Raw genomic sequence first — 13,298 nt, forward strand, 5'->3', positions numbered from 1 at the left:
TTCATGCCCTGCTTGTTTCCTCCTGGCAGATAATCCTGGCTCTTGGGAACTACATGAACAGCAGCAAACGAGGGGCTGTCTATGGGTTCAAGCTGCAGAGTTTAGACCTGGTAAGTAAAGCAAGAGGTGTGTGGTGGGACCAGGTGGGAATTGGGGTTGTAGGGTCATTTAGGTTGGAAAAGCCATGAGAGCATTGAGTCCAGCCCTCAACCCAGCACTGCCCAGGCCACCACTGACCCCGTCCCCAAGTGCCACATCTGCATGGATTTTAAATCCCTCTAAGGATGGGGACTCCACCACCTCCTTGGGCAGCCCCTTCCAATGCCTGACCACCCTTTCCAGGAAGAAATTGTCCCCAGTATCCAACGTGACTCTTCCCTGGCACAGCCTGAGGCCGTTCCCTCTCCTCCTGTCCCTTGTTCCCTGGGAGCAGAGCCCGACCCCCCCCGGCTTCCCCCTCCTGTCAGGGGGTTGCAGAGCCAGAAGGTCCCCCCTGAGCCTCCTTTTCTCCAGGCTGAGCCCCTCAGCTCCCTCAGCCCCTCCTGCTGCTCCAGCCCCTTCCCAACTCCCTTCCCTTCCCTGCACACGCTCCAGCCCCTCCGTGTCCTGTCCGAGGTCCCAGAACTGCCCCAGCACTGAAGGTGGGACGGGCACTGGGGCTATCACACACCAGGGCTGGCACAGCCCAGGTGATATTTCCCACCTGGGCACACCTGGGCTCGTGTTCAGCACCCCCAGGTCCTTTTCCAGCTTTCCAGACTCCATCCTGGAATGTTCCACGGGGTTGTGGTGACCCGAGGACAGTGATGTCCAGGCTGAGTGGCTGCTGAGGGACTCAGCTGGTGCTTCCCAGCATGGAAAACCATGATGGAGAAGCACCGGTGGGTCTCTTTGCTTGGAACCTGCTGCTCCATCTCCTGGCCTGTTGCCCACAGCTCCTGGAAACCAAGTCGACAGACCGGAAGCAGACGCTGCTGCACTACATCTCCAACGTGGTCAAGGAGAAGTACCAGCACGTGTCCCTCTTCTACAACGAGCTGCACTACGTGGAGAAGGCAGCAGCAGGTACTGTGACTCTCCCTCAGCCTCCTCCACCCCCCAGGGGTGGCTGTTCTGGGCAGGGAACCCCCTGGGCCATGGGTTGCAACCTCTGTCCCGTTCCCAGTGTCCCTGGAGAACGTGCTGTTGGACGTGAAGGAGCTGCAGCGGGGCCTGGAGCTGACGAAGCGCGAGTACACCATGCACGACCACAACACCATGCTCAAGGACTTCATCCAGAACAACGAGGGCAAGCTCAAGAAGCTGCAGGACGACGCCAAAATAGCCCAGGTACCTCTCATTCCTCGGGGTTTGGCAGGAGGGTGTGAGCTCTCCCCACAGGATGTGCTCTGTATCCATGGAATGCACAGTGGGAATGGGGAGGTGACCTTGGGCAGTGCAGTAAATCTCTGCCTGTTGCAGGATGCCTTTGATGATGCTGTGAAGTACTTTGGGGAGAATCCCAAGACAACTCCCCCCTCGGTCTTCTTCCCAGTGTTTGTCCGGTTTGTGAAGGCCTACAAGGTAAGCAGGAGCTTCCTTCTCCTCCTCTTCCTTCTCCTCTTCCTCCTTCTCCTCCTTCTCCTTTCTCCTCTCCCTTTTCCTTTTTCCCCTTTCCCCCTTCCCCGTTTCTTCTTCCTCCTCCTCCTCCTCTTCTTCCTCTTCCTCCTCTTCCCCTCCCTTGCCCTCCCCTCAGTAGCACCTGCTGACATTCCTCCCTGGCACTGTTTAGGATCCCAGTCTCCCCTGGAAGCTCTAACCTCTGGTTTTTTCCCATAAATAGCAAGCAGAAGAAGAGAATGAGCTGAGGAAAAAGCAGGAACAGGCCTTAATGGAAAAACTCATGGAGCAGGAAGCGTTGATGGAGCAGCAGGACCAAAAGGTATGGCCCAGATCCACCTCCCAGGTGGGATCATGTTCCTGGTGCTTCAGAAACCTCCGCTCTGGAGGGGGGAAGGAATTCAGTTGCCCAATTTGTAGTTGCCTGGAAATAGTCTCTGGAAGTTTCCTCCTTATGTGGAAAGAGCTGGGATAAGCTGGGAAAGTTTGTGCTTCTACTGCTTTGGAAGTCTGAAAAATTAAGGAAAGCTAAGTGGGAAGTTGTCTTTTCCACGTGTCCAGGAGTTAAATGTTCTCCTTCTCTGGCTTCTCCCTGGGATGTGAGTCACTAGTGGACACATGAGGGTGTTCCAGCCTTGGAAAATGGGGGGGAAAGGGGCAGTTCTGTGTGCTGGTTGCCACCAAATCGGTGTGTGAGGTCGGGGCAGAGGCAGGAGAGCAGGAGGTCTGTCCCTCCAACCGCTCTCCTCGTTTGCAGTCCCCCTCCCACAAGACGAAGCGGCAGCAGCAGGAGCTGATCGCGGAGCTGCGGCGGCGGCAGGTCAAGGACAACCGGCACGTGTACGAGGGCAAGGACGGGGCCATCGAGGACATCATCACAGGTAACCCTCCTCCCGGGGGGAACCAGGGCCCTCCCACAGGGAACAGCTCTGGGAGCTGCCCAGGAGCTGCTGCAAGGGCTCCGTGTCCTCCTCAAAGCCGCAGCAGAGCTGAGGGTGTTGGTTCCTGGAGGCTCTGCTCAGTGTCTTAGTCCTTCTCCTCCAGGTGTGGGGACATTCCCGGGGCTTTAGAGCAGCCAGGGAGTGCCTGATCCCAGAGTTCTCTCACTGGGATGTGCTTGCCCTGCAGATCTGTCCCAGAACCCTTTTCCCCCCCAGGTGACGGGTGTTTAACGTGATGAAGAGCCTCCACTTTCAGGCAAATGTTCTAACAGGGACTGCAGAGTTACAGCAAATCACTTGATCAAACCAGGGATCCATGACCCCAAACTGCTCCTGGTCCCTGCTCAGGCAGAGTCTGGGCTGGTCCCTGAGGGAGGGACACACCCCCTGGTGCAACCAGGCACAGGCAGGACTTGGGTGCCACTACTTGCCAATAGAAAAAACCACCTAAAACTGCATTTTGCCGGGAAATTAAACCATTTTTAACCAGTCCAACTGCTCTGATTTGGCAGTACTTGGAGTTTTCTGCACGTTGTGCACACGATTTAACACTTCAGTAACTCTACAATCCTGTGTTTCCTTGCACAGAAACTCAAAAAAGATCTTTTCCTACTGCTCCTGGAAGTTTTTGCTGCAGAGGGGCAGGAGCTGTTTTACCAGTCACTAAGGAAAGCCAGGGAGTTTTTGCCCAGCCACAGGACAGGGCTGACGAGTGTGAAGCTCTCCCAGCTCCTTTTAACCTTGATTAATGGCTTCCTGAGATAATATTCTGGATGTAAAGGGCAGGCTGGCAGTAATATCCAATCTGTCAGCGCTTCTCCAGCTCCTCCAGACTCCTGGGAGCTTGTTGGGTTGGGAAAGTGGTTCTGCTGCTCCGGGGGAGAAACACTGTGTGGCAGATGCCCTTCCCCATGGAAAAGGCATCCAGTGGAGGGGGTGCCAGATGAGACATTTCAACTCAAACATTTCCTGTGCCCTCGTGCCTGGCATTTCCCGTGATGGGGGTGGCTCGAGCCATGGATTAGCTGGCATTTCCCATTGTGGGGGTGGCTCGAGCCATGGAGTGGTGAAGGTCAGGCACAGGGAGTCAGGTAGAACTGAGGTCACCTCCTTATCCCTGGAAATCATGGAGCTCCCTGTCCCTGGGAGTGTTCAAGCCAGGTTGGACAGGGCTTAGAGTGACTTGCTCTAGTGGAAGGTGTCCAGAGGGTGGGATGAGATGAATTTTAAGTCCCTTCCAACCCAAACCATTCTGGAATTCCACGAGCCGATTAAATCCTTCCTCGATCCTTTCCGCTGCCGCGTCCAAAGCCCGCTGAGGAGCAGCTTTCAGGGAGCTGTTGGCCCGTGTCAGAGTGTCCCTGGCCATCCCTGGTGGAGCACTAACCCTGCACTAATGCCCTGGAGCCCTGCTGACGTTGGTTTGTGTGTCTGGCTGTTGTTGTTCCCATGCAGTGCTGAAGACGGTGCCGTTCACCGCCCGGAGCGCCAAGCGCGGCTCTCGGTTCTTCTGCGACCCCGTTGTCACGGAGGAATTCCATTACTAAACTATTCCTCTCTCACACCTGACGCTCTTAGAAAACAGGAAGGTGGCTGTAGATTTGTTGTGTCCCCCCCCTTTGTGCAGATCTCAGCCAGGACATGTGAATGTTGAGTGTTTAGTGGTGTCCGGCGTCACCCGACGTTCTCGTGGTGTCACCTCCGTTGCACGTCCCGTGTCTCCATAACTTCTCGTTCCATCCCACCGACTTCTGGCCATCCCTGTGTTCCAGTGCCATAGAACAGCAAGTGGTGGCAGTCACTGGGGCGAGTTTCCTGCAGTCCAAGGGCTGAGGAGACCAAATGAAGCCAAGAAGTGACGTTCACTTGGCTTTTCTATGTCACCCCCGTGGCCCGCACACCTTCGTGTGCCGTGCATGTGATGCCTCGGTGGAATTCCGGGCTGCATGGACTAGGGGACATCCCTGGGGGTGGCTTCTGGCTGGGGAGGGCTGCCTGGGCTAACACCCGTGGCTGGGGTTAGATTCCTAACCAGCTCCTGCATGTTGGCTGCACGTGAGACACGAGGTGGAAGCGGCGGGGGGAAATCTCTGCTCATCGGTCACGTCCACGTTTAACTCCTTCAGTTCCACGTCAGCTTTGGTTAAGGAAAAGCAGGAATCTTCCCTGAGCATGAACCAGTTCAGCTGGACTGTGCAGTGCTGGGACTGGGGGAAAGAGGAGCAGGGCTGGGGAAACACTTAAATATGGGCCAGAACCGCCGAGATGGTGCCGCTGGAAAGGCTGACGTGGAACTGAGCGATTCCCACCGTGGTGTCCATGTAGGAAGGGTGTCTCTAACCCTGCATGTCTCAGCACTGTTGTCTTGCATTAAGGCCCCAGCAGCTTAAGAAGCCAACAGTGTTTCCCCCTTCCCTGTGTACTTTAATTAATGCTGCAATAAATCCAACTAATCACTCGACGGGTCTTTGCTCTCCGAGTCCGCTGCCGTGTTCTCTTCCTGGAGCCAGCCTTCAAAGCAGCTTGGAATTGGGGTGGGGAGAGGCCAGGAGGCCTCCTGTCCCTCCTGCCCCTGTCTAACCCCTCACAGCCTTGGCCTCACCCTCTTGCTCTGTGGTCGCCCCGCCTGGGAGGTTTGAACTTTGCTGACTTGACTTGCTCTTCATTTTCCATCCCATTTTTTTACTTAACCATCATTTTGTGTTCTGTTTTGTTTTTGTTTGTTTTTTTTGTTTTGTTTTTTTTTTTCTGTTTAGCCCTAAAGAAGAATAATATCACTAAATTTCCCAATGTTCACTCGAGGGTAAGGATTTCTTCTAGCACCCCGGTGGTGGAGGATACCCAGAGCTGGCAAGCATCACTTTTTACTTGGCTTCCTCCTCTCTCTGTCTGCCAGGAGCTGGTGGTAGATGTGGCTGAGCTAATACTGGTGAGACCCTCCAGGCCTGTGGAGACCCAGACCCTTGATTTTCACCCTTGGAGGTGCAGGGGCTCCACAGGCCATTGGCTGGTGACCATCTTCACACCGTTTTGGCCATTTCTCTTCAAGTTCAGCCCAAAATAGTCTTGTCCTCGGGTTTTGTAGCCCCACAGCTCCCTGGAGGTTCTGCTGCCCCCAGACCACGAAATAGGGGATGAGGTGCTCAACCAGCAGCTCCAGGGGCAGAGCTGAGAAGCTGGGGAGTTGTGTGTGACCCTGACCCAATTATCCAGGAAATCTGAGGGAGGGTTTGCCCAATCCAACACAAATTTGTTGGCCAGCAGAGAAATATTTTATCTGGAATAGTCTTCAGGGCATCCATGTGCTGGTTGTGTTGTGGTTGCACAGGTAACACACGTGGCACATGGAATGGGCTTCATCAAGGCATCCATCAGCCCATCAGCTTTCCCACTCTTCCATCCATCCATCCATCCACCCATCCATCCATCCATCCCATGCTCAGTGTTCCCTCCTGAGCTCTCACCTCCCCAGCAGTGGGGTGGGTTGGGCTTTGCTGCAGGTGAGGAGGATGAGGATGAGGAGGGAGGGGTTTGGCCACTCCACACCCTTTGGCTGAGGAAGCTTTGCTCCAGCCAGGGGCAGGACAGCAGCTGGAGCATCCCAAGCACCAGCTGCTTTTCCCACCTTTAAATCTGGTTGGACTTGATCTAAGAGCTCTTTGCCAACCTGAATGATTCCATGATAAATGGGGATACAGGGATCAGGGCTCCCTCCCGCTGTGGCCAAACACGGCCCACGGGACTGTGGGTTGCACATCTCCCTCATCCCGCTGTGGGAATGAGGGGGGCTCTGGAGGACTGGGGCACACATCAACCCCCCGATTTGGGGTGATGGTGCCTCTCTGATGGATGTTCCCACCCCACCCGGTCCCACCCGGTCCCACCAGTATTACCCCGCTGCTTGGGCGCGTAGTCGGGCACGGCAGCCCCCGCTCCCCTCGGGGCCGACCCCCTTCTCTGCCCTCCACAAGCTGCTTTGATTGGCTTCCAGCAGGACTTTCCTTGTCTGGCCTCTCTCTGTGTGTGCGTGTGCGTGTCCGGGGGGGCCGTTTTCCCGGGACCAGCTCACCAGGCCCTTCCCTGCCCGCAGATCTTCGGAACCAGCCGTACCGCCGGGCCGACGCGCTGAGGAGGAGCGTCCGCCGCCGCTTCGACGAGCACGGCCTGCGCCCCAACGGCCCCGACGTGGCCATGTGAGCCCGGGGGGGCTCCCGGGGGCCTCGGCCACGGACACTCCGTGCTCGGCGAGCCTTTGGGAACGGCCAAACCCACCCGCCGGGCCCGGGAACGGCTGGGAACCGCCCCGGAGCCACCAAGTGCCTGAGATGGAAGGACCTGCTCCAGGGACAGCGCCGGGACCCGGGCTGAGGGACCCGGCCTGAGGGGTGTCCTCGGACACGTCCCGCGGCGTCCGGAACCAAAATGTAAAATTCCTGCTGGTTTGGGGGGTTGGTTTGGCTGCCTGAGGGCGGAGTTCGGCGACTGGTCTCTCTCCGCTGGTTGGAAACTGGGAATACTGGGATGTGCTCAGCTTTGGAATGCTCAGCTCTGAACTGATCCCTGTGCTGTGCCCAGGGTGTCGGCTGCACTTATGGCTTGGGGTTTGATCCCAAAGGGAGACACTGAAGGGCTTTCTGTAGGAATAACAATCCCAGCCCTTTTCCCACCCCGGGCACCTCCGGAGCTGGATGTGGAACCCAACACATCCACGATCCCAGGGAGAGGAACCAAACGAGGTCACCCCCAGGCCAGGGGGGTTTTGGGGGCCAGGACAGGGAGGGGGAGGCCCGGCCGGCGCTCACAGCTCTGGAGTAACAGCTATTTATTAATTAGCACTAAGCCAATTAACACCTCAGTAATCAGTATTAGGCTCTGGGACCACCTCAGTCCAGTTCTTACTGGGGAACCAGCCCAACCCTGCTCTGTGGGACAATCCCACCCCATTCCCTGCTGAGGCTCCTTTGGGCACCAAAGACAAGCCCAGCCTAAAATCCCGGGCAGGTTTTAGGTTCAGAATGGCTTTTCCAAGCCTAAAAAGGGACAGGAGCCATTTTAGGCCCGTCGTGCACCCCCAGCTCCCGGAGCAGCAGGAGGAGGAATCCAACCCCTTGATCCTCTCAGCTGGGAAGAACTGGACTGAAGAGAGAGATTTGGCCTTTCCAAGACCCCTTTTTTGCTTCCAGCTTCTCCCCTGGGCTCGTCACATCCCCCTGTTCATTGTAAAATTTCTTGTATAGTATTTAACCACGGAATTTCTTGGCCCTTTCCCGTTGTGCTCCCTCCACTGGTGAAGGTCCCTGGAATCTTTCCCCCCCTTGGATAATGTGTAGTTATATGATAATCTGTTTTTAAATGTACAGATATTTTGCTACAAAATTGGTGCAGTTTTTTATGGTTTTTACACTTCTCTTTTATCCCCCCCCTCCCCCCCCTTTAGCCTCTGGGTAATATTGTAAATATTGTTTAAAAGGAAATAAATGCATCAAGCCTGTGCTATACAATCTGAATGTTATTTTAACTTATAGTTTTTGTTTTTATATTTAACTAAAATGGACAGTTTGGGGCTCAGAGTTACCACGTTGACCTATTTACAGGAATTTTGGACTTTCAAACCTGCCAATTCCTTGCATTTTACAGCACTTGACCCACTAAAGAGAACATGCCACCCCCTCCTTTGCCTCCCTGGCAGTCTCAAGGAGATGTTTGAATCAGAAGCAGTGGGATAATTTTAAATTCAATGGGATAGATTGTTGGGTACAAGCACCAGATCTCCTCTTCTTCGGCTCAAAGGTATTTTTTTAACGAAAGACCCAAAATTCTCCAGGCTGGCATGTTCTCTTTAATATTTTTCTAGTAATAGATCTGCTTCTTAGCAAGATTAGAGTGTTTTCTAAAGCAGTTCACGTTCCTTTCCTGGTCTGTTCCTGCCATAAAATCCAATAAACTATTTACACTACTACAGCCAAATCCTCACCGGCTTTTTTTGGGGCATTTTCCCTTTTTTTTTCCTTTCCCTGCTGGTGATGTGGGACAGGAGAACTCCTGGAGGTTGGGGCAGCTCTGGGGGGATGGACAGGGAAATGATTCCCCAGGTGATTTGCAGCATTAATTTACTCCTTGTTACTCTGGGAAAAAGAAATTCCAGATGATCCCAGGAAAAATCCCAAATCATCCCAGGAAAATTACTGATCACGCCAGGGAAAAATGCCAAATCCCCCAGGAAAAATCCCAAACCATCTCAGGAAAAAATTCCAAATGATCCCAGGAAATTATCCCAAATTATCCCAGGAAACATCACAAATCATCCCAGGAAAAAACCCCAAATAATTCCAGGAAAAAAATCCCAGATGATCCCAGGAAAAAATCTCAAATCATCCCAGGAAAAAACCCCCAAATAATTCCAGGAAAAAAAATCCCAAATCATTTCAGGAAAAAACATCCGAATCATCCCGGGAAAAAAAATCCCAGATGATTCCAGGAAAAAAAATCTCAATCACCCAAGGAAAAATCCCCAAATAATTAAAGGAAACATCCCAAATAATCCTGGGGAAAACTCCACATGATCCCAGGAAAAATCCCAAATCATCCCAGGAAAAAAATCCCAAATAACTGCAGAAAAAATGCCAAATCATTCCAGGAAAAAAACCCAAATCATTCCAGGAAAAAATGCCAAATAATCCTGGGAAAAATCCCAGATGATTCCAGGATAATATCCCAAGGAAAATCCAAAATCATCCTAGGAAAAATCCCATATCACCCCAGGTAAAATCCCAAAACATCCCGGGAAAAAAAAAGATGATCCCAGGAAATAAATCCCAAATCATCCCGGGAAAAATTCCAAATCACCCCAGGAAAAAATCCCAAACCATCCCAGAAAAAAATCCCCAAATAATTAAAGGAAACATCCCAAATAATCCTGGGAAAAATCCCAGATGATCCCAGGAAAAAAAAACCCAAATTATTCCAGGAAAAAAATCCCAAATCATTCCTGAAAAATCCCAAATCATCCCAGGAAAAAACCCCAAATCATTCCATGGAAAAATGCCAAGTCATTCCAGGAAAAAATCCCAAATCATCCCAGGAAAAAACCCCAAATATTTAAAGGAAACATCCCAAATAATCCTGGGAAAAACTCCACATGATCCAAGGAAAAATCCCAAATTATCCCAGGAAAAAACCCCAAATATTTCCATGAAAAAAAAATCCAAATCACCCCAGGAAAAAAAAATCCAAGATGATGCCAAGAAAAAATCCCAGATATTTCCAGGAAAAAAATCCCAAATCAATCCAGAAAAAATCCCAAATCATCCCGGTAAAAAAAGTCCCAGATGATCCCAGGGAACAATCCCAAATCATCCCAGGGAAAAACCCCAATATTTCCAGGAAAAAAAAGCCAAACCAACCCAGGAAAAATTCCATATCATCCCAGGAAAAAAATCCCAAATTGTCAAAGGAAAAAACCCCAAATAATTCCAGAAAAAAATGCCAAATCATTCCAGGAAAAATATTCCAAATCATCCCGGGAGAAAAATTCCCAGATGATCTCAGGAAAAAATCTCAAACAATCCCAGGAAAAAATTCCAAATAATTAAAGGAAACATCCCAAATAATTCTGGAAAAAATCCCAGATGATCCCAGGAAAAATCCCAAATCACCCCAAGAAAAAAAAAAGTCCAGATGATGCCAAGAAAAAAATCTCAAAATATTCCAGGAAAAATCCCAGAGGATCCCAGGAAAAATTCCAAATCATCCAGGGAATAAAACCTCAAATATTTCCAGGAAAACCCCCAAAATAATTCCAGGAAAAATCCCAAATCATTCCAGGAAAAATCCCAAATCATCCCATGAAAAAAAATCCCAGATGATCCCAGGAAAAATTCCAAATCATCCCAGGAAAAAATCCCAAATAATTCCACGAAAAAATGCCAAATCATTCCAGGAAAAAAATCCCAAATAATTACAGGAAAAAACCTCATATCATCCCAAGGAAAATCCAAAATTATCCCAGGAAAAAATTGCAAATCATCGCAGGAAAAAACCCCAAATAATTCCAGGAAACATCAAAATAATTCTGGGGAAAAATCCCAGATGATCCCCGGAAAAATCCCAAATAATTCCAGGAAAAAAATCACAAATCATCACAGGAAAAAATATCCCAAATTATCCCAGGAAAAAATCTCAAATTATCCCAGGAAAAAAACCCAAATAATTAAAGGAAACATCCCAAATAATCCTGGGAAAAATCCCAGATGATCCCAGGAAAAATCCCAAATCACCCCAGGAAAAAAATCCCAAATCACCTCAAGAAAAAAAAATCCCAGATGATGCCAAGAAAAAAATCTCAAAACATTCCAGGAAAAATCCCAGATGATCCCAGGAAAAAATCCCAAATAATTCCACGAAAAAATGCCAAATCATTCCAGGAAAAAAATCCCAAATCATCCCAGGACAATATCCCACATGATCCCAAGGAAACCCCCAAATCATCTCAGGAAAAAATCACAACTCATGTCAGGAAAAAAAATCCCAAATTACCCCAAGAAAAAAATCCCAGATGATCCCAGGAAAAAATCTCAAACAATCCCAGGAAAAAATTCCAAATAATTAAATAAAACATCCCAAATAATCCTGGGAAAAATCCCAGATGATCCCAGGAAAAATCCCAAATCAACCCAGGAAAAAATCCCAAATCACCCCAGGAAAAAAAAAAAATCCCAGATGATGCCAAGAAAAAAATCTCAAAACATTCCAGGAAAAATTCCAGATGATCCCAGGAAAAATTCCAAATCATCCCGGGAATAAAACCTCAAATATTTCCAGGAAAAACCCCAAATAATTCCAGGAAAAAATCCCAAATTATTCCAGGAAAATATCGCAAATTATCCCAGGAAAAATCCCAGATGATCCCAGGAAAAAAAATCCCAAATCATCACAGGAAAAAAACCCCAAATAATTCCAGGAAACATCCCAAATAATCCTGAGGAAAAAAGCGAAATGATCTCCGGAAAAATCCCAAATAATTCCAGGAAAAATCCCCAAATAATTAAAGGAGACATCCCAAATAATCCTGGGAAAAATCCCAGATGATCCCAGGAAAAATCCGAAATCATCCCAGGAAAAAAATCCCAAATCATCCCAAGAAAAAAAACAACAGATGATACCAAGAAAAAAATCTCAAAAAATTCCAGGAAAAATCCCAGATGATCCCAGGAAAAAAATCCTAAATCACCCCAGAAAAATATCCCAAATCATCCCAAGGAAAATCCCAAATCATCCCAGGAAAAAACCCCAAATATTTCCAGAAAAAAACCCCAAATCATTCCAGGAAAAAACTTCCAAATCATCCCGGGAGAAAAATCCCAGATGAACCCAGGGGAAAAAATTCCAAATCACACCAGGAAAAAATGCCCAATTATCCCAGGAAAAATCCCAAATCCCAGATGATCCCAGGAAAAACCCCAGGTCCTCCCAGGATAAAATCCCAAATCATCCCAGGAAAATCCCAAATCATCTCGGGAAAAAAATCCCAGATGATTACAGGAAAAATCCCAAATAATTCCAGGAAAAAAAATCCCAAATCGTCCAGGAAAAAAACCCAAATAATTAAAGGAAAGATCCCAAATAATCCTGGGAAAAACCCCACATGATCCCAGGAAAAATCCAAAATCACCCCAGGAAAAAATCCCAAATAATTCCAGGAAAAAATCTCAAATTATCCCAGGAAAAAAAATCCCTGATGATCTCAAGAAAAAAAAATCCCAAATCATCCCAAGAAAAAACACCAAATTATTCCAGGAAACATCCCAAGTAATCCTGGGAAAAATCCCAGATGATCCCAGGAAAAAATCCCCAAATAATTCCACAAAAAAATTCCAAATCATTCCAGGAAAAAAATCCCAGAAGATCCCAGGAAAAATCCCAAATCATACCGGGAAAAAAAAATCCCAGATGATCCCAGGAAAAAAAACCCAAATCATTCCAGGAAAAAAATCCCAAATCATTCCAGGAAAAAAATCCCAAATCATCCCAGGAAAAAACCCCAAATAATTAAAGGAAACATCCCAAAAAATCCCGGGAAAAATCCCAGATGATCCCCGGAAAAATCCCAAATAATTCCAGGAAAAAAATCCCAAATAATTCCAGGAAAATAAAATGTATCATCCCAAGGAAGATCCAAAATTATCCCAGGAAAAAATCCCAAACCATTCCAGGAAAATATCGCAAATTATCCCAGGAAAAATCCCAGATGATCCCAGGAAAAAAATCCCAAATCATCCCAGGAAAAAAACCCAAATAATTCCAGGAAACATCCCAAATAATCCCGGGGAAAAATCCCAGATGATCCCCGGAAAAATCCCAAAGAATTTCAGGAAAAAAATCCCAAATCATCCCAGGAAAAAATATCCCAAATTATCCCAGGAAAAAATCTCAAATTATCCCAGGAAAAAAACCCAAATAATTAAAGGAGACATCCCAAATAATCCTGGGAAAAATCCCAGATGATCCCAGGAAAAAAAACCCAAATCATTCCAAGAAAAAAAAAAAAAGATGATACCAAGAAAAAATCTCAAAACATTCCAGGAAAAATCCCAGATGATCCCAGGAACCAATCCCCAATCACCCCAGGAAAATATCCCAAATCATCCCAAGAAAACCCCAAATCATCCCAGGAAAAACTTCCAAATCATCCTGGGAAAGGAATCCCAGATGATCCCAGGGGAAAAGAATTCCAAATCATCCCAGCAAAAAACCCAAATA

General features: G+C 48.5%; 1 protein-coding gene across 9 annotated transcripts in view; it reads left to right on the forward strand.

The window, feature by feature from the left end:
• The window catches only part of FMNL2 (formin like 2), a 122,924-nt gene extending 114,423 nt beyond the window's left edge, over window positions 1–8,501 (forward strand). For 3 of the 9 annotated variants that reach the window (XM_064661739.1, XM_064661743.1, XM_064661747.1), the window contains 7 exons: window positions 30–110; window positions 936–1,065; window positions 1,166–1,329; window positions 1,462–1,563; window positions 1,823–1,921; window positions 2,357–2,480; window positions 6,631–8,501. In XM_064661739.1, the coding sequence (XP_064517809.1) occupies window positions 30–110; window positions 936–1,065; window positions 1,166–1,329; window positions 1,462–1,563; window positions 1,823–1,921; window positions 2,357–2,480; window positions 6,631–6,737 (807 nt within the window). In that variant the 3' untranslated portion in view covers window positions 6,738–8,501. Of the gene's footprint in view, window positions 1–29; window positions 111–935; window positions 1,066–1,165; window positions 1,330–1,461; window positions 1,564–1,822; window positions 1,922–2,356; window positions 2,481–3,995; window positions 5,002–5,296; window positions 5,391–6,630 lie in introns of those variants that run through there. The other 6 variants (XM_064661741.1, XM_064661746.1, XM_064661744.1 and 3 more) reach the window with 5 other exon arrangements.
• Window positions 8,502–13,298: the final 4,797 nt, after the last annotated feature.

Source organism: Pseudopipra pipra, chromosome 7 (assembly GCF_036250125.1).
Source record: "Pseudopipra pipra isolate bDixPip1 chromosome 7, bDixPip1.hap1, whole genome shotgun sequence".
NCBI lineage: Eukaryota > Metazoa > Chordata > Aves > Passeriformes > Pipridae > Pseudopipra > Pseudopipra pipra.